We start from the raw sequence: 22,430 nt of genomic DNA, 5'->3' as shown, positions 1-22,430 counted from the left end.
GGAATAAAACTGTGAGGTTAAATCCTAAACTCAGTGTTTGACTTTTTTTTTTTTTTTAAAAAGAGGTAAAATATTATACCATCATAATTAATTGATTCTGTATTTTCTCAAGGCATTTGGCTCCTAACTGTTTATTTAGACTTTTTAATGTCTGGTAGTTTGTGATTGTTTTGTTTAAAAAGAAGAATCATTGTTTGAATCGTGAGGTTATTGGCTCTCGTCCCTGAGCCTGTGAAGAGCTAAATCAAGTCCTGTTTGATGTTTGTAAGTCACTCTTATCCCCCTGCCCTCATTTGATCAGACTTGCTGAGGCCGGTTGACAATACAGGCATTAGTTCTCTGCAGGTCTGACTGTGCTGCATTCACCCTCCCTGCATCTCGCTGCAGCTCTGACTGATGTCCCTGAAGCGGAAGGATGGGTTTAGCGTTTAAACGGACAGAAAGAGAGAGGATCTTATTAGTTGGGAGTCAGCACTGAGCTCCTCGCCCAACTTTCATCTTAATTTACCCATGAATGGGCCCCTTCAAGATGGTAAAATGTAGCCTGTCAATTACATTATTATAAGTTCTTCCACCGTGTCTGAACATCTGAGGATCTTCTCGACAGATACATAAAGATATTCGGTTCACTGAGAAAGTTTTGTACCACATGGTACAATATACATACTACATCAGCTTAGTTTCACATAGCTCTGGCTCTTAAATTTGATTGGATGAGTGATGATTGAATGAGTGAAATGAATGGTATACATGAAAATCTGATCAAATATGAATTATCAGACAAGTTTTCAAGTGTACCAAAATAATTGTACTTATTTTATTTTACTTTATTTTTTAAAAAGACTTATTACATTCCTGGTAACTTTTGATGAGCTATTACTAGGCAGTATTAATTTGGTATTTAGTTTTTAATTAATGCAATTATTTGCCAACATATTGTAACATATTTGCTGTTGCTTCATTATGTGAAAGCAATAAGTCTTTCTACAGTGAATTTACCGCTGTGTTGGTAGGCCTCTCTCTGTAGTTTATTCTGGAATTAACTACTTTGTTAAAACTTTTTTTGATAAAAAAAAAAAAGAAGACTTTTACTGTAATACCCCAAAGATTTCTGTCAGTAAAGCACATCTAGTGTCACTGTTCACACATAGACGTTCTCTGAGCAGTCGGATGTGCTTTATCTCTGTTGTATGTCTCAGTCCGGCGTCCATTTTGGTGGGACTAATGGTGTGACATTTAAAAACATGTTTGCGGGTTAATGGAGGTCTCCTGACTGCATGAGGCTCTATAATAGATATATTATAGTCTATTCTCTGGGATGAGAGGGCTCATATTTAAGAGAGAGAAAGCGCAAGAGCGAGTGTGTGAATGTGGATGTGTGTACCTCACACACACACCTGCTCGTAATGACAATAGTTTAAACTCTATTCCGACATGAAGAGCATCGATCCTGCTTTTTAAAAGATGACACATGCCTTTCCCCACATCTTTGTGCTTTTTGAAACCAGTAAGATTGCATCCGGTCAGAGTTCAGGGAGAAAGAGAAAAGGAGGGAGGACAACATAAAGGGGACTGAACAAATGAGCAAGACTGATTTTTGAAAGTTTGATACTTTTATCTGTTTTTTTCCCCTCTGAAACTTCAAACAGGTTATTTAATGTATTATCTCTCTCTTTTTCTCCTGCAGCCTCTCTTCGCTCCTTCTCTCTCTTCGAGCAGAGCGCAAAAATGAAAAAGGGAAAAAACTGAAGTATTGTCATGTGAGCTGAGATTAATTTTAGATTGCTCTGCTGTTCTGCTTTACCTTCAAAGGACCTCCATTACGTGGCAGCAGATAAGGGTGAGGTGGTGTTAGCCGCTGTAGCCAAGAAGAAGGCTAATGAAATAGACGCAGACGCACAAACATCGGCACCAGGTGAGAGAATTATTCACATAATGTTAGTTACCAAAAAATGCACCAAAATCTCCTATTGATATGTAATGATTAGTGTTAACAAGTGCAAAATGATCACTGATAAACTCTCATTATCTCTGTGTTTTCATTTACTCTATTAGAAAAATTCAAATAAATGCTGCAGGGTAAAATCATCTTGGTCACCAGTTTTCAAAGAGGTTTTCCTGGCCACATCCCCTTCGTCTTCCATTATATAGACAAGCAAATTAAGCTATGATAGGTATTTCAGCTTTGAAATTGTCCATTTTTTACATGTCCCGTGGTTGCATGTGTCGTGTCGCAGCAGAATTTACTCTAGCTCTGAAAAAGCATATACACTGTTCATTTTTTTCAGTCTTTCATGATATGACGTAAGGCACATGTGACTCTGGTGATGGCACCACTGGGAAATTAAAAAAAGTCATTAGGTTTCGTCATTTTTAATCTCTTATGTAATTATATTTGACTATTTGAAGGGTTTTTTAGAGAACTCTGTGCAGATATAGAGAGAGTTTGATTCATTCATGTTGTTAATTGGCTGAATAGGATGGGTTTAAAGTCCATTGACCTCGGCTCTGATATTCTGTTTCCTGCTGTCCTGATGAGGGCATCCCATGTGCTGTTCAACATACATTTCCTCGACCAGCAGGATGGGCATACGTTCAGGGAAAGAGACCAGTAGAAAGAAAGGAAAAGCAAGAGGGGGATGAGGGACGAACAGAAGTGGTTTGGCTAACAGGTGTACAGATGAGACAAGGGAGGTGTTTAGCTTCTAATAAGGGGGTGAAAACTTGTGTGTGTGTGTGTGTGTGTGTGTTTCCCACCCTGTCTGCCCATAAGCCTCTTAATTATGTCCTTGATGATTTCCCTGCTCTCTCACCCCGAGCAGACCTTAGCCTTGGAAGGAAGTGCTTAAGAGTGTGAATGTGAAAGGAACAGATGGGCAAAATAGTCTGATTCAGGGCATTTTACCGCTGTTAATAGTTAAAATGTTGCAATAATAAGTCAGTGCCTGAGATTTTTTTTAATAGTGAAAGATACCCCTTTTCTCTCTTTTTCTTTTCGGTCAGCTCTGTGTCCATTTTTGGATCAATAGCTTCTTTGAGGTGCTGATATTGTGTGTTTGTGTGCAGGGATTATTGTGGAATAGAGGAATATTTAGAGGAAATTCTGTAGGGCAGTGTGGGGGATCATAAATAGGGAATGAGCGCGGTAGGATTCGGCATTGTGCTGTGCATTTAAAAAGACAAGGTGTCTTGTTTACATTTGGCCACCCTCAAGCAAATGTCTCATACTGTCAGCCAACCATGACTCTAAAGGATACACACACACACACACCCAGAAATTTTTCACACATTATATGGCCATTCTCATAAATAAAACAAAGCTCAGTGTAAAACAGCTTTAAGGGTACTGATCTGCTGTAGCTGCTTCTGGATGATTATTAACTGACAATTTAGCAAGTGTCATCAATGTAGTCCCTTATATAATAAATGTCATCAAGTTAAATTAATTAATTGCAAATAATTTAATGTAAACAAAAATTGGATTTTCAAGTAAATTTTGCATATTCCTCTCACAGGCCTACAATCAGTGTGCACTATTTTAATATATGAAAGAAATGTGTGTGTGTGTGTAATATAATATTATATATTATTTTATACAAATCAAAAACTATTCTTTTAAAACCGCTCTATCACTCCAAAGGTCTGGGAACATGATTAAACTAAATGAATATAATTTTTATGGTGTCATTTTCCTGTAACAATTTATACTCAATGAATGAATGAAATTAACGGTCCTAATCATTGACAACCCCCCCCCTCCCACACACACTCACACACACAAAAATTTTGTAGATTTCCCTTCATAGACTTTGTAGTCTTTCTCTCTGTCTGTCTCTCTTTCCATCCTTTCACAGTTGCTTTGTTGTCACAGAAGAGGATCAGTGTTCACTGTCTTATTGAGGAGTGTGTTGATTTGGTGAGAGAGTCAATTGTAAAGACGGACTCTGAGAAGAGTGTATGAGAGTGGTCATCTTATAGCTCATGAGACACAGACGCACACACTGCTGTGCTGTAGGGTGTTCCCTGAGATCAAGTCTCACTTATGGTTTCTTGTTATGTGTAACTTTCACTGTCTCTGTCTGGGAGAGTCGTGTTTAAGATGCCCATGTATTACACAATATGTCATGTTCTGTCTCTCGCTCTCTCTCTCTGCTTCATACAGAAGAGCTTCTAGATTTCAAAGATTCTACATGTTAAACAGTTTCCCTCGGGGCTTGGTGGGAAATTTTGTGTGATTTTCAGATGAGTGTCAGTCAGTGTGTGAAGGGCAGAGTGGAGTCAAACTACAACCATCCATCAGCGAGAGGCATGTTCCTGACCCCAAACACTGGAGCACTGCATCAAGGTGGGTGTGTTTTAAAAATTCATTATTCATATGATCACACTTTATTTTAATGTCCAATTCTTGCCATTAACAAACCATTAACTATGACTTTTGCCTGAATAAGTTACTATTTTGCTGCTTATTAATATTTAGTAAGGTAGTTGTTAAGTTTAGGTATTGGGTATGATTAAGGATTCAGAATATGGTCATGCAGCATATGTGCTTTAATGTACCAATTTTTTTATGTACCAATAAACAGTCAATATTTTAATATTATTTCTAATAAGCAACAAGTTATTACTGAGAAATGGTCCATATACCAAAGTGTTACCAATAAAATTGTTAGCTGATAGGGAGATGGATAGTTCACCCTAAAATGAAAATTTAGTCATTATTTACCTTCATATCTTTGCCAACCATATGCTGTTATTTTTTTCTGTGGAACACAGAAGTAGTTGTTTTTGGAGAATCTTCATGTATCTTGATAAAAGTGATAGTTCCGGTCCTTGATTGTGATTGGCTGAGTCATGTTCAAGGCAATTGTAAAATACTCTATAAACACACACACACACACACACCTGTGATCTCCTTTCATCAGTATTACTGCTCTTTTGTGTCTGTGTTGCTGTCTATGTGTTTGGTAGCCATTCTTACGGACATTACTGAAGAATGTATTATTGTTATCAAATATTAGTAAACCATGGCTTCTTGAGGGAATATTTCTTTATTATACAATGACAGTTCATTTCGATGTCAAATTCCTAAGCATAAAGTCTCCATAAAGGTATTCCATACATCTTGCATGCTATGTGGTAAGAGCTGATTGCTTTGTGAAACTTAAGTCATTATTTGTTTATAATCTTAAGAACTGTTTTGACTGGAGCCTTGACTCTGTGAGCTGAACTTGGGAACCGTTTGGGAACGAATTGCTCACTTAGATGAACAAGTTTATTAAAAAAAAAAATCTGAAAAGAATGATTTTGTCAGATATTGAACTGATCCATTCGTCATGGTCAATCATTCAGTGATTAACAATATACATTTGGGTCCGTTACTCACACAAGATGATCATATGGCTTCAGAAGACGTGGAATATAGTGTGTATGTTATGTGCACTAATATTACGGCACTTTTTGGAGATTGACAGATGTAGTAACTTCAGTCATTATATGGAAAATAACTATGTGAAGATTCTTAGAAGCATACAGCTTTGAGGGATGTAAATAATGACTACATTTGAATTCTTGGGTGAACTATACATTTTAACAAATTTCAGCCATATATTTTGAGCAAACACCCAAACTCATACTTCTAGTATGTGTAGTTCAAGGTTGGCCTGGAGCATCACAAGGAGTGTGTAGAGTAAGTGTGTGTTTGTGTGTGTGTGTTACATGAGGGTTGTCTTATTCTCTCTCTCTGCTACCATTGCTGTTGGAGGGACCAATGACTCTGTGCTGACTCTCTTTCTTTCTGTCCCACTTAAGCTCCCTCGATCTTCTTCAAATCCTGCCTCTCCCATCAGCCAGTTCCGAGTGGACGGCCCAAAGAGGATGGGATGGGATTAAAGGGTTTTTAAAACATAAAATGAGGAGTTTTGGGTAATTTGGCAGTTGGAATCCCAGTTTTCAGGCCTGTACTGCTACACGGCCGCATACAAGACATCAGAGGGAGATGCTCCCACCCAGATAAATAGCAGTCGAGAGAGAGCAGAAAGCCTCTCTTCTATTTTTCCTTTTTGTATTTGTTTTTTGGATTTTAAAAAAAAATTCTATTTAACCAGACTAATCTGGTCTCCGATGAAGTTTTATTGTTTCTTATGCGGAGCCAATAAGGCTTAGAGACACTGATTCGAGCTTCATGTCTGCGTTGTGCTGGCAAAGAAAAAAAAGATCAGGAGAGTGAGCGAAAGGAGGAGTACAATGACTTGGTGGCATCACCGTCGGTTGTGCTAAATCCAGCCCTGCGCAGGGAGAGAGGCAAAGATGCGGATATCTGGAAAACATCCCGACACACATCTGTTGATGTATCCTTTTAATTCTCTCACACACACACTCGGCACACTCAGAAAGACGTGCTCCAGCTCTTGGACTCGTTACACTTTTTGCATCTGAGTGCATCTGTACACGTGTAGCGATGTGTATGTGTTTGTTCGCTTGTTTGTATGGTGTGGGCTGCGCCCCGTAGGCCTCTTTTTCTCCTCCTCCCTCGATTCCTTGTAAGCGCCGTGCATCACTAAAGGAAATAGAAAAAGCAGACCCCGTCTCCATCGCCAGCTGCCGCAGAAAACCCAAATCGCACAGCCCACAATACGACTGATAACATTCACACAGTCTTACACGCTTGCTGGATTTGACGGCACGGCATTTTGGAATACCCATGAATCACTGGGAAAGGCCTGACTCCCACACGTAGCTTTTTCCTGTTGAGGGTCGGACCTGATATGTGTGTGTGTGTGTGTGTGTGAGGAGATCCAGATCCATCTGCAGTAAATGCTAGTACATTAATATTAGTTTAAACAGGATAGTAATGCCGGATCCTGTGAAGCATTCATCTTTCTGAATGCAGACGGACGGAATATTTCCATACAGCATGGACAGTTAGCAGTGCACATGTAAAACTGCTCTTGAGTGCTCTTGACCGTAGAGGGTTAGAGAGATTTCTTTAGTCTGACTGTACGGGGTTAGAGAGATTTCTTTAGTCTGACCGTACAGGGTTAGAGAGATTTCTTTAGTCTGACTGTACGGGGTTAGAGAGATTTCTTTAGTCTGACTGTACGGGGTTAGAGAGATTTCTTTAGTCTGACCGTACTGGGTTAGAGAGATTTCTTTAGTCTGACTGTACGGGGTTAGAGAGATTTCTTTAGTCTGACCGTACTGGGTTAGAGAGATTTCTTTAGTCAGTCATATATGAAAAATATGATTCCAGTCTTGTTTTGTCTGCATCAGGGCTGGAGCAACATCAACCTCAGAGGCTACGGACGAGTTCTCGAACGCCCCGACAAGTCATCGCACCTGGCCTTGGAAACACACAGGTGTGTTCTTTTGAATACAAGTCCATTTGAGTAAATACAGTTCTCAAAGTAGATATTAAAGTAACAGGGTTGAATGACTACATTGTTCTCACTATTGGGATCAAGGCTTACAGCTTGTTTTTCATGTTGAGCTTTATGGTTATAATTTATATTGACTGTGTGTTTTACACAGAGCTCTACTGCTGTAGATAATTCCCTCATTAATGCCCTGAGAGTGATATCTTCCCTTCTGTTTTGCCCTCTGAAAAATAGGTTCAAGTTGACTGCCTTTTTTTCTGCTTGTATTGTACTTAGCTAATCATCCTAAAACATGAATGTTTTATTCTTTTCTGTCCACAGAATAATTAAACTTTTCCCATACATATTTATTGGACAGTACAGACTGTAGGCTATTACAGACATTTACATCAGAATTTTAATACATGCATAATCCTGAATGCTAATGGCACAGTCATAATTTACCATGGAGAAACCCTCCTCCAGTTGAGCTGCAGAGGATGCTTGAACTCAACACTTCCTCCCACTTGTACATACAGTACATTTACAGCAGATTACTGCGTGATTGGCGCTCATCTGTTCACCTGATTCAGGTGTGGATGCAGAAAGGTGGCGCTGTGACATGCAAATAGATTTTAGTTGAAATAGACCTCAAAACTTTTTAGGAAACTTTTATCGATTTTTCACTTGTTAAGTAAGTTGTGCTTAATAATGTTTTTCTCTCTTTAGAAATCAAACTTGTTGACCAGAACACCCAGGTAATGAGTTACATTTCTATGATAATAATTTCTTACTGTGTTGTTAACTTTTTGTATGAGCAACATTTACCGTCCTGTTAATTGATGCATGTCGACAAATCAGTTAATATATGTCATATTTTCACTTCTAAAATATATAATTACTGTATTACATTTTTTATGAAATGTATAATATCTGTTACTGCAGTTTTTGCTGAGAGTTGTAATAATAATATTCATATTTTGTGACTTATAGGTGCCTGAGGAGGGGAAACTGAAAGTTATTCATTTTGGTTTAGTGTAAATAAACATTTATTTGTGCAATGAATAGTACTTTTTTTTACGATAGAATAAAATGTTGTCTTCTTACTAAAAGAACCAGTGTAACAGATTAAATGTGCTTATACTATAAAAACTACTTTTAAATAAAACATATTTTTGCAATTCTTTTGATTCTGTTTTCATTACTTTTTAGCTTGATGCACAGTGTTTGTTAAAGAATTTCTTGTCACATAATTTGTCACACTCTATCTTGGAAAAGGGGTCGTAAAATCCTGTTTATGGCCAGTATACTGCACAGTCTTGAGGTAAAAAAAAATATTCTAACCTACTTTTCCACGGCTCTTTCTGTTACATATATTCCCTTTCCATTCCAGCTCGTGCCAGCCACTATCACACTATCAGAATGGATGTTTGAGAGTCTGTGCAAACAGCTTCTTTTTTATTTTATTTTTTATTTTAGTAACACTTCACTTTCTTTGAGAATGGTGGCACAGAAGCCGCACTACTATCCCTGCCCTTGATCACAGGATCAGTGGTGCGGCTTGTGGGCTGGGTTTAATTCTCCACCTGTTTGGTGTATGAGATTACATGCAGAAGAAATTCAGAGGGATACGCAGCGCGTGTCTCTAAAGAGAAGGCTGCCAGTTTCCCCCCACAGTCTTCATACACAGCGGCCGGGTCAGAACTGTCGCCGGCCTGCTCTCCGAACTTAATCTGACAGCACCCAGCCATCCATAATCCCTCACTGTATCGTAATCTATTTACTCCGCATTCTAAGAGGATTTTCTTTTAAAAAAAAAAGTATATATACAAGATATATAAATATGAATTGATGCTAGAAATGGAGGAAGGGTCAGGAGAGGAAGATTTTGTGTTGTAACCTCTGTTTTTATGTCCGTCTATTGCCTATTCTTTGCACATTTTAAGGAAAAATCAGTTAAGTTCTATCATCACTGTATCATTTTACAGCATATTTATAAAGTGCTGTAATTGTCTGTTGTAATACATGTTGTATACTTTGTTAAAACAAAGGTTCTTTAGTGATGTCCTTGAACATCTATGGGTTCTTTATTGGCAAACAGGTTCTTTAGATTATTAAAATGTTCTTCACACTTAAAAAACTCATCATTATTAATGTGTTAATCTGATTATCTAGCAGTTTTCAAGAGGCATCTGTCTTATTTGAATTATATTCATATTGTTTTTTAAATTAGTCTTGCCTCCAGTCACTGTTTGTGTGCCAGGAACCATTTTGAACAGCTCAGACTAAATCTTAGAAACTTATAATCACACAGGATTATTGAAGAGATCACAGTTTGTCTATGAATGACAACCTTGTAATCCTGTGTTGAGTCAAACTAAGAAAATATTTTGGATCAAACTGTCTTGGCAAAAATGTTGAGATTTGATTGGCACATAATTGGGTTTGATAGATGATGAGCTTCTTTCATAACATCCAGAAGCATTGTTAACTTCTTTTCACGAATTATGATAAGAGAGCTTTCAGTGGTTTTCAACCTGTGGTCGCGGTGGTATTGCAGGTGGGCCGCCAATTACTATTAAAAGAAATAATAATTTTGTTAATATATGTAAAAATGTCTAAGTAAGTAATAACATAAATAATTTCATATAATTCAATAACAAAAAATAAATATCAAACTGTAACTATGCTTTCACTATTCGAGCTCGCTGATTGGTTTAAGAATAAACCACCAATTAATATTTTTGCTGCATATGCTACAGAACAACAAATTCAATCATACATAAATGGCTGTCAACATGTTCCCTCCTGACTGCTTGCTCCGCTGACTGTCTACCCGCTGCCGAGCTCTGGCTGGATCTGGTTTTCCGTTTTGCTGAGCGGTGCCAGCCAGAGTTATTTTCGGTTATTTGCCAGTTCATTCTAGGGCTGTGCGATTAATAGAAATCGTCATAAAATCACGCTTTGAGCGTGCGCGATTTCTAAATTTATAGCACGATTTTCCGCGGCCCTGACCTCCCCCAGTTTGCTATCCGATCCAATCAATCAGAATGCAACATGCCTAGCGCGAGAACAGAACAGACCAGGCATATGCCTAACTCCAGGTTCACACACTGTCTGTAATGCGCCTTTTTTCCGAGCACATATTAACGGATCAGAGCGTTCACACTGCACGCGGTAAAAGTCTAGAAATAAAAACGTGCGAAAATAATTAATATCTAGCACATGCGCATAGAGAGAGTTCTGAGTGCACAGGACTCAGTTTAAGTGAGAGGAGACATGCGAAAGAGGGGTGCATCTGAGCAAGCATGTCTGGTTTTGTGACAGAGCAAAGGAAATCTGCGTGCAAACAGAGAGATTCGCACTATTTTAATGTGCATTATTTTAATGTGCTTTCGCGATTAATACACTCTATCTGCTGCTTCTGCACCGCTCACACATACTGTATACGCACTGCAAACGGAGTACATGTGAACCTGTATAATGTATAACAAATCTATTTCAACACTTGAGGAACCGCTACAATTAATGAGCAAAAAAGAAGAAGAAAAGGTCCCTGGACACGGGATTTATTTATTTATTTATTTATTTATATTTTTGCCATAAGTCTAGAAATTTTGTTACACCTTTGCTATAGTGATTATTTTGACTTAAATCGAAATCGCAAAATTGATCAAAGAAAGCGCGATAGATTTTTTTTTCCATATCGCACAGCCCTAGTTCATTCAATAAATACAGTTAACAGTCTAGCTTCTGAGTGATAAGTTAATAACGCAACAATAGCGGGGGCAAATCTCTCTTTTTTGCAGTGGGCCGCGCAAACATATGTGTTTGGTCTTGTGGGCCGCGAGTTGAAAAAGGTTGGGAACCACTGGCTTAGATGATCTGATCATGTTTGTGTATTTTACAGCTTATGAGGTCATTGGGTTTATGCAGCTTCTATTATCTTTGAAAATTGAAATAACCTTTTAACTGAAGGTGCCAGTGCACGTTTTACTTCTGCTATGGTAAGTAAAAGTTTAGTGTTCATGACTCTAGTGCTCTACACAGTTGATCAGAGATCTTGACATCTAATTCAAGCACCTGTCATACTTCACATATCCCACTGATCAGCTATCCACGGTTAGTGTTCATTTCCTGGCTGGCTGTGTAAGCAGAGGGCGAGCTGGTTTTGACTGCGCGCGAGGCCTCAGGGCTCGTCAGGCGCCATTTTTCAGACGGTGAGGTGATGTCACAGTCTGGTCGCTTGATATCAGAAAAATTAACTGGACAAACTGTTCTTTACCTAATTAAGATTTAATTAACTACTCCCATTTTAATTGCTGTCATTGAGATCAATTATATCACCACTCTGAGTAGACTGCACTGTTTTGTCATCTATCACTCGGGTAGTAAAATAGTAGGTAGGCCTATACGTTAACGGAGATCGTGTTCCTGCCTCTGTCACAGTAAAACTTTTTGTGTTAATAGTAGTTTCTTATAAAGAAAGTAATTCAATGACACGGTTATCCATTTTATTTTTATTTCGTTCTTTTGACTCTAAAAATGTCAAGTGGTGAAACCATGTATTTAGCCTAAGTTGCATCTTAATTCTTGTGAGTGAATAAGATCTTCAAAAATGCTTTCGAACCTTAAGGTTTAAAAAACTTTCCAGGTAATTTCGGTTCAAATATCATGTCTTTTTTTCTGCAATAAATGTCAATACAAATTTAGGCAACACTAGGCCAAATAACTCCACTTGACCCTCGCCCTTCACGTAAAAGGCCAAAATCTTTAAAAATAACTAATACATTTTTATACATTTCTTCACTACTTTTTTTTTTATTATTATTTTAAAATAAATTTTAAAGAAATCTCGTAGCTATGTTTATATACCCATGGTTACACCGCTTGGACATTTCTGGCTTCTGGACCACAAAAATACATTAATAATAAGAGAGCTTAGATGAGAGAGCTTATAGGCTATTTAATTGGTCTAATAAAATGCAAACATTAGGTTAATCAAAGAAGAGCTGACTGTAAAAAAAAAAAAAAGTAACGAATTAATAATTTCGCTAATACAATAAATCCCCAACAAACTCAATAAATCGTTAATAAATTGACCCAAATAACTTAAAAGGTCTACCTAAATGGTGCATGTATGGTCAGCTACGGAGTTGAAGATAAAGCTATATATGAGCTCAGCAAGTGTCCATCCTGACAGCCATAATGCGTCTGTCATCGGTTCCTAAGACCTCAGCGTCAATACTGGAGGAATAAATCCCTCTGGTGCTTTTCCCACCCTCAGCGTTTCTGGAACTCACAGAGGCCTGGAGTCAGCATCTCACCATCTCAGCAAACCCTTCGCTCATCACACTTCCGTTTTCCCATTAATGGTTTTGGTCCGTAATCTCTTTTACACTTTTCACATGTAATAATATGGTGCCAATTGTGGACGAGCCGTCCCACTCGGGTGACATTTGGACACATGAGCATATCAGCAAGGCAAGAGTGGATTGCCTCGTACAGCAGCCTAGAAAATTCTATGTTTGGAGGACAGTTCATAATAAAAAATAAAAATCTTGACTGCAGGGAAGTTAGCTTCTCGTGCTTTTTGGTGTAATAATTCGCTTTCTTTAATTTTATTCGTTTAGTTTGAATAATTTAACACCGTTTTTATTTTAATAACAGGACCAAATAAATGAATAATAGACCTAATAATAGGCTAATAACATTTAAAAAGAATAATCTAAAACTAACGTAAAGCTTTCTCAATAGACTAAATTGTATTCGAGTTGTGGCCTGGAACTCAAACTTCTGTCAAAGGCAAATGCCCTCCAGGTGAAAACTGATAAAACAATATCTTCTGGTTGAGTAAATGACAAATATAATAGCCGAGCTAGTTCTCAGAACGGAAATTTAAAATGAAAGCACGGCTTTTTTTTGTGACAAATATAGGCTACGGGAAATATCCGATCAATAGGTTAATCATCTTTAACTATTTTTTTTAATTCATTTTTCTTTTTTAATTAAAAAGTTTAAGCTAAATTTGTATAATAACGTTCCTCTTACCTGTATCCATAACATTCAACTCGACTTGAAATTAAAATAATGGTTTTACATGTTTAACATTTTACAAACACCCTGAAATAGCCTATTATTATAAATAGCCAATGTCCTATTAGACGGACACCTCGTTTTTCTTCTTGCCAAAAAGTGTAGACTATGTAATATATCTGAAGACTGCAGTGTGATTTACTCAGGTAGCATTTCATCCAAAACAAAGTTGGTTGTTACTATTAGAGTGTGTAAAATAAATGTCAGACTTAATGGACATGGATTCAACTCGGCAGAATGATATGCCAGCTTCAGTTGAAAGTGTTAGTACGAACAGGCCCTATAATGTTTTGTCTCACACACCCCTCGGGCTTCAGCAGGTGCTCCACGCGAGGGCGTGTCCGAGCTCCTCAAATGATTCCCCGGGAAGACAGGACGCAAAGGTTTGTTTGATGCAAATCGTACAAATCCATTCATGTTTATGTAATGTCGCTGAGCTGCGGTGGAGTCTCAACGCGAGCACAGTAAAACAAATACGCGCAGTGTTCTCCCGAGCGAGGTGTTGATTCAGCTGCCAGGCCAACACAATCAGTAATTAGCACACAACAACACTGAAGCTGATTAAAGTCGTGCGAATGGGTTGTTATTTTCTTATTAGCAATATGCGGTCTATTATATTGTTCTGAAAACATGCCAAACGTGATATTCATTCAACAGAGTAGGTGCATTCAGCTAAGACATGTCAAAGTAGCCTATATTTCCTAATGCGCATGTATTTGTCATATATAATTTTAAACATTTTAAAATTAATATAAAACATAGCCTAACTGAGGTTTGTCATAAATTAGGACGTACAAAATGCATGCCTTCCTGTGTGTTGACAAGCTTATAAACAATTTACCTGTGCACATTCTTTCTATCCGCTGCTTAATCGACTAAAAATAAACTTCTGTTCGAACACGTTCATCTAAACAGCTTTGCCGAGCCCTTGCTTTTCTCCAGCTATTTCTTTAATGGCCCGGTGCCTGACGGCTGCCTCCCTCCCGCTTTTGACCCATTAACCCAGACCCACCCACGTCATTACCGAATCAGAAGAGGCGATATCGCTCCGGGTTATTTTGGCGAAACGCTCTTGTGCTCCAGAGCGCGCGGAGATTCTGCTGGGAGGCAATTATCGCGAGCGCATTCAATTACGACCTGATCAGACGCGTTAATAAATATTTAAGAAATTTTGCGGTGCCGTGGCCTTTACCAGTTTGCACAAAAAAACTTCAAACGATTGTAGGTTTTCTAAAGACCAAATGAATATAATTCAAGTCTACGGTTTGAGTTTTAATCCGTTTTTACACCCCTGCACACACACACACACACTTACTACAGCATCCACGTCCATAGCAAATAACCGATTTATTAAGGAGGAGCCAAAACTAAATCCTTTCCACATAAACGAAAACTTCAATCAGTGGCATGCGATTTCACACACGCCCTTTAAAATCCTCACAGTCCGATGGAAATAAACCAATGAATTGCCTCAAGTTTAGTGCAGACAATCATTCAGCTCTTGATATGGTGCAAAGGTAAAAAAAAAAAAAAAAAAAAAAAAAAAAAAAAAATTATTGTGCTTGTAAAATTCGTTCTAAATCCAAACTTAATCCAGCATCTCACCAAATAAATAAAATTGAGGTGCGTTTATTGTACTTGTAATTTATTTATTCGTTGAAAACATTACACGAAAGTAAATTCTGGATGTTAAAATTTGTCATACCTCAGTCAGAAATCATGTGAAATTTTGGTAGTTAATTATCTTTATTACGGACATGAATGTAATGATCTGCGCCTGCAGTACATTCAGCATTTAACTGGCATTTGGGCATTCTTCCTTAAACCACATTTCACTTTTTTTTCGGTTAGAGCAATTAAGTCAAGTGCTGTTAAATGCATCCAACAATTTTAATCTTGCTCGTGCTTCTTCACCGCAACAAATCTTCAAGCTAGTTTACCTAATGGAATATCACAGCCAAATATCCCCCAGCTCTAAAAAATTCCAACGTATAATTAAGAATCTTTTTTTCTCTCTCTCTTTTTTTTGTTTTGAAATTTCCACACGGTGTTCTCAATATAAAATCCTATTTATTATTTTTTTTTCAGGGTAACAAAAATTGGTTTTCAGTATATCAAATAAGTCCAGCGGCCAATTCTTGATCTTTGGATTATTTGGGAAAAGATTTAGTACATAAAGTCGTTTCAAAGTCTTATTAAACCATTTGAAATCCAGTAACACCAACTAAATATGGTCAATGTAACTGACCCAAATACATATGTACAGAATTCAGCTCCGTTAAGCTGACTAGAATCTGTCATCCTAAAAAATAACCATATTTAGAAAACGAAACAGCTGTACAGGGTTTGAGAGGTGGAGGTAAAGCGGTCGCTGAGCGTTCAGTGTCCCGTGTAAAAACGGTAATCCAGATCAGGCAGGAGAGTGACGCGAGTCCGGCAGAACACTTCAGAACCAGAACTCAGGGCCGTCGAGCAAATCGAATTAAGTCTCTTCATGAACCAAAAAGAAGGGGGAAAACTAGCTTTAATTTCCTTCCACAACTTTTCCGCTTTCCCGCTCTCTTTTCTCTCTAAAAAAAAAGGGGGGGGGGGTAACTTAAAAATGTGAAGAACATCTAACTATTTTGTTAAAATTTGCAAGTCCATATATATTTTCTTCATTAAACTCAGCACACTATTAAAACAGAGAGATGGTGAAAATGGAGGGCATAAAAAAAAAAAATAATAAATCAGATCACAAGACTTGGAACCTCCAGGACGCTTGGTCTTTGTAGTCCAAACAGTCTGTAGTGTTGAAATTGAGCTTCCAGGAGGAGGCTGTTTGCTCCTTGTAATCCAGGCAGTCAGAAGAATTGAAGGCCAGGCCAGTGCCACTGTAGGGCTGGTGATGATGGTGGTGGTGATGTCCTGAGGACTGACTGATGTGGTGGTGGGGGTGCGTGGGCATGGACGACGCCGTCATGGGGCTGAGCTGATGAGGGTGGTGGTGAGAGTGCATGGGGGCCAGATAGGAGCCACAGTCCACTCCGCTGAAGTAAGAACTGGAAGGAGTCGGGTAGCCCTGGCTGTAGCCGGTGGTCTGGTTGTATGGCATGGGGTAGGAGGAACTGGCCGTGCCCGAGACGGAGCGCTGCATGCAGGAGGCGTTTGAGGGAGCAACGGGCTCCGGCAGGGAGACAGAAGGGGGTGCAGAGCCTGGAGAAATGGCAGGGCTCCAGATTGAGGAGACAGTACTGATAGAGGTAGAGGTGCTATTGATGCCTGTGTTATTAGTTGAGGAGGAGGAGGAGGAAGAGCCAGCGCTGGAGACGGCAGGAGGGGTAAACTGGCCACTGCTCTCTGAGCCCGTGCTCTCCCGGGTGGGTGAGGATTTTTTCTTAGCGGGCCGAGCTTTTGTGCTGCTGCCACTCTGTTGTTGCTGACGACATTTAGCACGACGGTTCTTAAACCACACCTGAAGGACAGAGAGAGGAAATGAACACTTAAAATACACTTGGAAATACTGGTCGAACAACAGCTTAAAAAAAATAGACACACACCAAATACGATAGCACAGAGTCCATTACACCCAGTACACAAACACGCATGCACACAGAGCTCCATTAAATGATTATGGAGACCTTCCGTGCATGTCTGAAGGACATCTTGGAGAGCCATTGTGCAATATCAGAGTGGAAAATAGCTAGTTATTAGTGGTTCCTGGCTTTAATTTGCATGCAGGGCCTTTCTGCTTTACTGGGTGGATCTAATTTCAGTGCTTGTAGACGGCTGGGTGATAGTAGCCTATTGAGTTTCTCCGCAGAGATAGTAATTCAATAGTGGAAGGAGGGTCTGACCATGTAAAGAGTTTTGTTTCATGTGCTTATTAAGAGCAAATAAAATTGCTTGGGAAATTGACAGAGGGCTGCTCCATTAGGCCTCGGATCACTTTAGAAAAAGCATTATTTACATGAAAAATCCACAGTAGTAGACTGTGGGAATTTTACATTTCCTCATCTCTGATATTTACATTAACTTCAATGCAGAGTAAGTCTTTTATTCACAGTGATCATCTGTGTACAGTTCCTTTTTATATTTGGTCTAAATAAGCCACATTTCTTCAGTGCAGTTAAATCAGTTTGGTATGCACAAACAAATGCACCTAACACTACTTTGGTTTGGAGAGTACAAATTATTCTAGAATAATTAGGTTATTACATTCTGTCATGCTGCATAATTCATAAAAAAAATTATAAATCAAACAGAGGAATCACCTGGCACTTAACCCTAGATTAAATTGTCTGTAGGCCTATCTAGGCGGACAATCAAGATGTTAAAACTCATCGAGTCTATAAAAATAATTGCAACAACTGTAATAATAATTACAAACGACTACGAACTTTTATGGAAATCAGTAGGGGGAGCAGCTGAGCATAACGTAGCTACATTTAGGAATGTTTTTGGAAAGTTATTTAGAGAAAATGCCCATTTTGAATTTTTATTTTTTCAAACATTCAGTGGTCACATGTACCTGAACTCTGGACTCGGGAAGGTTGATCTTCAGTGCCACCTCCTCTCTCATAAATATGTCCGGGTAACGAGTTTTGGCAAAGAGCGCTTCGAGAATGTCAAGCTGTGAGCGCGTAAACGTCGTTCTTTCCCGCCTCTGCTTTCTGGGAGTTGCTGTAAATAATAATAAGAAGCAAAAATGTCATAATGTTATTTACAATAGCAATACTGCGCTTTATAGAAAGTGTGAGATGTGGAGATGTGTATGAAAAAATTCTGTTTAGATGTGAAATAGCAAATAGCTTCTGGACATTTTAAAGTAGGCCTAGCCTGTCGGAAATAAAATATAATTGGTTTACCTCAAAGCGGTTTTAAAATTATAGCGCTCTAATTTACAGAGGCCTTGTGGATTATATTTTACAAACATGTTGCAACGACTATGCAATGAGCTTGTTAGAACCAATGATTTATATTTAAACATCGAGAGAGAGAAAGAGAGAAATCACACAAAAGGCTATGTCAAGACTAATTTTCCCTTATCTGAAGTGCCTGAAACAATTTCTAACAACTTAAAAAAAAGCCCACATATAACGCTGTTAAACAGTGTATAATGTCCGTAAAACGTGTTCTGCACGTACCTGGGTATCCGACGGACGGGTGCAGTAGGTCCATGGCTGCGCCGCTCAGCCCCAGGCCGTTCATGGCGTAGGGGGGCTGTTTGAGGTATGACATCATGCTAGAGGCAGTCACGGGTCCCCCCAGATCTTGCCAATAGTTCGATTTCCCCCGATGTTGCAGTTTGACGAAGGACGGACCCAATTTAAGTTACTGAAATGCAATTGCAATAATACAAATAATATTATTAGCTGATATGCGTAACCACATGAAGCATGCCACGTGAATTAAATACAAATCGAGAAAATAAGTTGGGTGGTTGCATCCTCTGAAGAATTATTAGAGAAGAGGAAGTAGCCTATAAACAGCCTAAGTGACAAACAAACGAATTGATTGTTTTAAAAATATATATCTTTAAGGATTTCTCTCTTAGCCTGCCTTTTTCGATTTTGATTATGATGATATTATTAATGACTACGAATCTTGTTTCTTTTTTGTAATATTATTATTATTATTATTATTAAGACGACAACGATTGGCACAGTGGTGAAAACTGCATAACAGCATGCCATGGGCGAATTAGAAGTATAATTGTATTCCTTAATAGACTATTTCTACAATTGTGCATGTCTATAATTTTATATTTGTAATCGTATTTTTTTATATTTTCTATATAGAAGCATACTTAAAATATTTTACAAACATCAGCTACATTTATTTTACATAAGCTTACTTGTAAATGACCGATTTAAATGTAAAAAACCAAAGCCCAAACCTGTGCGGTTTAAAAAGTCTACTTATCAAAAGAATTACAAAACGTTCAGACTTGCAGCTTTATGTAAAAAAAAAAAAAAAAAATTATTATATATATATATATATATATATATATATATATATATATATATATATATATATATATATATATATATATATATATATATATATATATTTAGAGCAATGTTCAACAACATTTTAAATAATTAACATCTTAGAACAGATAGCAGACTATAGGGCATATTGAGAGTTAGGCTAATTCTAGAATAATTTATTACTAGGCTATACATTATTATTTTTATTATTATTATTATTATTATTACTACACACACAAAAGAAAAAAAGGTGAAGAAATTATATTAATCTTTATTAACGCTTTGTATTGGTTTTGTTGGTCATTCAGTTTTTAACCAAATTTAGGAGCTGACTGGTTAGAGGAAATTAATGTGGATGGGCCCCGTGCTAAGAGAACTGAACACTTAGAGTTCTGTGTATTCCAATCTATTCCTTGCTTATTCTTCACTCTGTAAAGACTGGTTTACGTGCAAATTAACTCAATTACAATTACAATGCATATTAGACCTCTGGGGAAACACCTTCATTTCTTTGCCTTATCACCAAAATAAATTAACAAAAACCAAAACACGCCTCTCCAATTACTCTCCAAGTGCGCTGGTTTACTCTGCGGTGATGAGTTGATCTTTGCAAAACTACTAGCGCTCCCTATTTTTAGTTTAAATACATTCTTAAACATTTTCTTCTAAGCAATTATGACAATTAACAGACTGTTTACTGCGTGCCTTAAAAACAATACTGACGTCGGTACAGAAGAGGGCGAAACAAAAAAGTAATAGTAAAAAAAACTTTTACACAATCATTTGAAGACCAAATTTATAGAATTTTTTTTCTAATATTAAAACAAGACATTTTACCACTGAAACTTGTATTAGTTCCGTTTTGTGAAAGTGTTGAACGTTAACAATAAAATTAGGGGAAATAATAAAAAAAAAACTCTACATTAAAATAGGCATTTTTTTTACCTTTTTTTTCAGAACCCTCCGTCCTTCTCCTCTTCAGATATTTTTGCAGTCTGAACAGACGATAGAAAATATCCACAAATGCAAGATTACAGGAAGGGCAAACCGACCGCGAAACCTCAGCAAATAAGTGTCGTCTAAAACTCTCCTCAAAGCTGCAGATAAGCAGCAATGTTGATATGGCGCACGTGTCTGGCCTTTAGCTGGACTTCTTGTAGTCAATTCAGAGCGTGTTCCCGGGGTTTAAAACCAAATACAATAAACTCATCTGCTTTGGCTTTCGCGTTCGTGTCTGTCACTAGTTTAAGGTGATTGCTAATGTAGACGGATGGAGATTGATCACCTTCTCCTAACCCTGCCTCTCTAAGAGCGTAGGACACCTGCAGATCCGCCCACTCCAGCCAATCGCTGCGCAGTCTCTGCTTGATTGACAGCTCGATCAACCAGTCTATAGGTAGAATATCCTTGAAGCCCCACCCTGCGCTGACTAAAGACATCAAGAACATGCACCGTACAAATAAATCTTTAGAATTTCGAGAAGACCTCAAATATAAAGAAAAGTGCAGACAATGCAGATTTAACATTTAATAAAACTGAAGACAATATATTACAATAGGATTCACATGCAAAAGTCGTTATAAAATTAAGGTAGTCTATAGTGCAGGCTAGGCTTTAAAAATATTTAAATCATTTAAATTATATTTTACTGAAAGGCTTTAGAATTGCGATGTAGACCGAGGCATTTGATTAAGAAGTCCTGTCATATAAACAAAATAGGCATATTCTCTAAATGCTTAATAAAAATTATGACCCTTTTGCGTCTTGAAATGTAGCTATTTAATTTAGAGGTAGCCTACAGCCTAACTCGGACACATCATCGCATATAAATAGTATTAATAATTCATCTAAAAGCGAAATTTATCAACGTGGATTAAACAGTGTAATATAATTAAAGCCATCCACAATCTAAGCTGTAAAGGACATTAAGGCCTTTCTCAAATGTCTGACATCACGCAAAAAAACAAAAACAAAAAAACACCACAAATTCAAACAAAGTAGACAACCGTCTAATTCAGAATATAAGACTCCCTTAAGCGATTGATTCATGTAGTTCATCGATTTAAAGCGGTGTAAAAAAGCAGCAAAAAAGTTTAATTTATCCACTTTATCTATTTTCATTTTTATTGTTACCCCGCCTCATGAATATTAATGAGTGGCTAATCCCCACTTAGAATTACATTTCAGAATAGTGTGCGTAAAGTTTAATAGGCACACGGAGAGGAAACGTGAAAGGGAGTGAAGAAAAACTCGGCCCTTCCAGAAAAGAAATGAAATCAGCACATAGATAGAGTCTGCGCTTCAGAAAATCAAAGAAAGCACCTTTCAAGCCTCACTTTCCCAAAGAAATGCCAATAAAATACGGTAACAGAATATCACGGAGGGCGCGGTGTTTCCTTAACTGTTTCTGAAAGGCTCAGAAGATCTTAATAAGGCTTCGCTCGGTCCTTTTGTTGATCTCACAAAATCAACTCATTCTAATTGAGGCCTGAGCTGAAAGCGACCTAATGTTCAAAGCAAGTGACCGCCGGAGGAACGAAATTACATTTTTACTATATGGGGCATCCAATCAAAGACCGGGCGGCTTTACACGTTCTTCTACAGATCAACAAAGTCATCGACAAAAGTACTCTTGCAGTAACAGAGATGCTGCTGTCAGCCATCAATAGACGCGGAAAAACTAAAGGGAAAGTTACTGGATAATGCTTAGAAGAAGGGTGACAGGGAATGCGCAAATTAAATGTTTATACTGCGTGTTCAAAGCACAAGTGTTGGCCCCAGGCCCCCCAAAAAGGTAGATTCCACCTGGCCTTAAACTATTTCCACGGATAATAACAACAATAAAATGTGATCCTCAAACACGCACACAATATAAATATACAACTCCTGCATTTTGTACGTTTGTTAATTTATTCTCTCGGCCCTGATGTTGCTAAGACCTCATGATAAACCAAGAACAAGTATCAAGTTATCAGGTTGCAAGAAGCTTTTGTAATAAGAGTATTTTGTC

At 37.9% G+C, this 22,430-nt stretch overlaps 2 protein-coding genes across 6 annotated transcripts in view; one reads left to right on the top strand and one right to left on the bottom strand.

The window, feature by feature from the left end:
* wdpcp (WD repeat containing planar cell polarity effector) overlaps nt 1-8,209 on the top strand; it is a 67,068-nt gene extending 58,859 nt beyond the window's left edge. For all 5 annotated transcript variants that reach the window (XM_059520280.1, XM_059520278.1, XM_059520282.1 and 2 more), the window contains 4 exons: nt 1,813-1,915; nt 4,243-4,345; nt 7,270-7,355; nt 8,082-8,209. In XM_059520280.1, the coding sequence (XP_059376263.1) occupies nt 1,813-1,915; nt 4,243-4,345; nt 7,270-7,355; nt 8,082-8,191 (402 nt within the window). In that variant the 3' untranslated portion in view covers nt 8,192-8,209. The remainder of the gene's footprint in view (nt 1-1,812; nt 1,916-4,242; nt 4,346-7,269; nt 7,356-8,081) is intronic.
* Nucleotides 8,210-15,498: 7,289 nt separating this feature from the next.
* Nucleotides 15,499-20,715, bottom strand: otx1 (orthodenticle homeobox 1). The gene is made up of 4 exons (XM_059520277.1): nt 20,367-20,715; nt 18,575-18,766; nt 17,959-18,110; nt 15,499-16,902 (listed from the first exon to the last, which is right to left on the bottom strand). Exons 2-4 carry the CDS (start codon nt 18,669-18,671, stop codon nt 16,183-16,185), a joined length of 969 nt encoding a protein of 322 aa, XP_059376260.1. The 5' UTR covers nt 18,672-18,766; nt 20,367-20,715; the 3' UTR covers nt 15,499-16,182.
* Nucleotides 20,716-22,430: the final 1,715 nt, after the last annotated feature.

The sequence above is a fragment of the Carassius carassius genome, chromosome 32 (genome assembly GCF_963082965.1).
Source record: "Carassius carassius chromosome 32, fCarCar2.1, whole genome shotgun sequence".
In the NCBI taxonomy this organism is placed as follows: Eukaryota; Metazoa; Chordata; class Actinopteri; order Cypriniformes; family Cyprinidae; genus Carassius; species Carassius carassius.
This window is presented reverse-complemented; position numbering and strand designations above follow the sequence as displayed.

Bases quoted from the DNA above. Each gene is read 5' to 3' on its own strand.
- otx1 (XM_059520277.1), bottom strand. From the start codon at position 18,671: ATGATGTCATACCTCAAACAGCCCCCCTACGCCATGAACGGCCTGGGG. The intron at 18,111-18,574 runs GTACGTGCAGAA...TATTATTTACAG, and splicing joins CCCGTCCGTCGGATACCCAG to CAACTCCCAGAAAGCAGAGG. The intron at 16,903-17,958 runs GTACATGTGACC...TCTGTCCTTCAG, and splicing joins TTCCCGAGTCCAGAGTTCAG to GTGTGGTTTAAGAACCGTCG.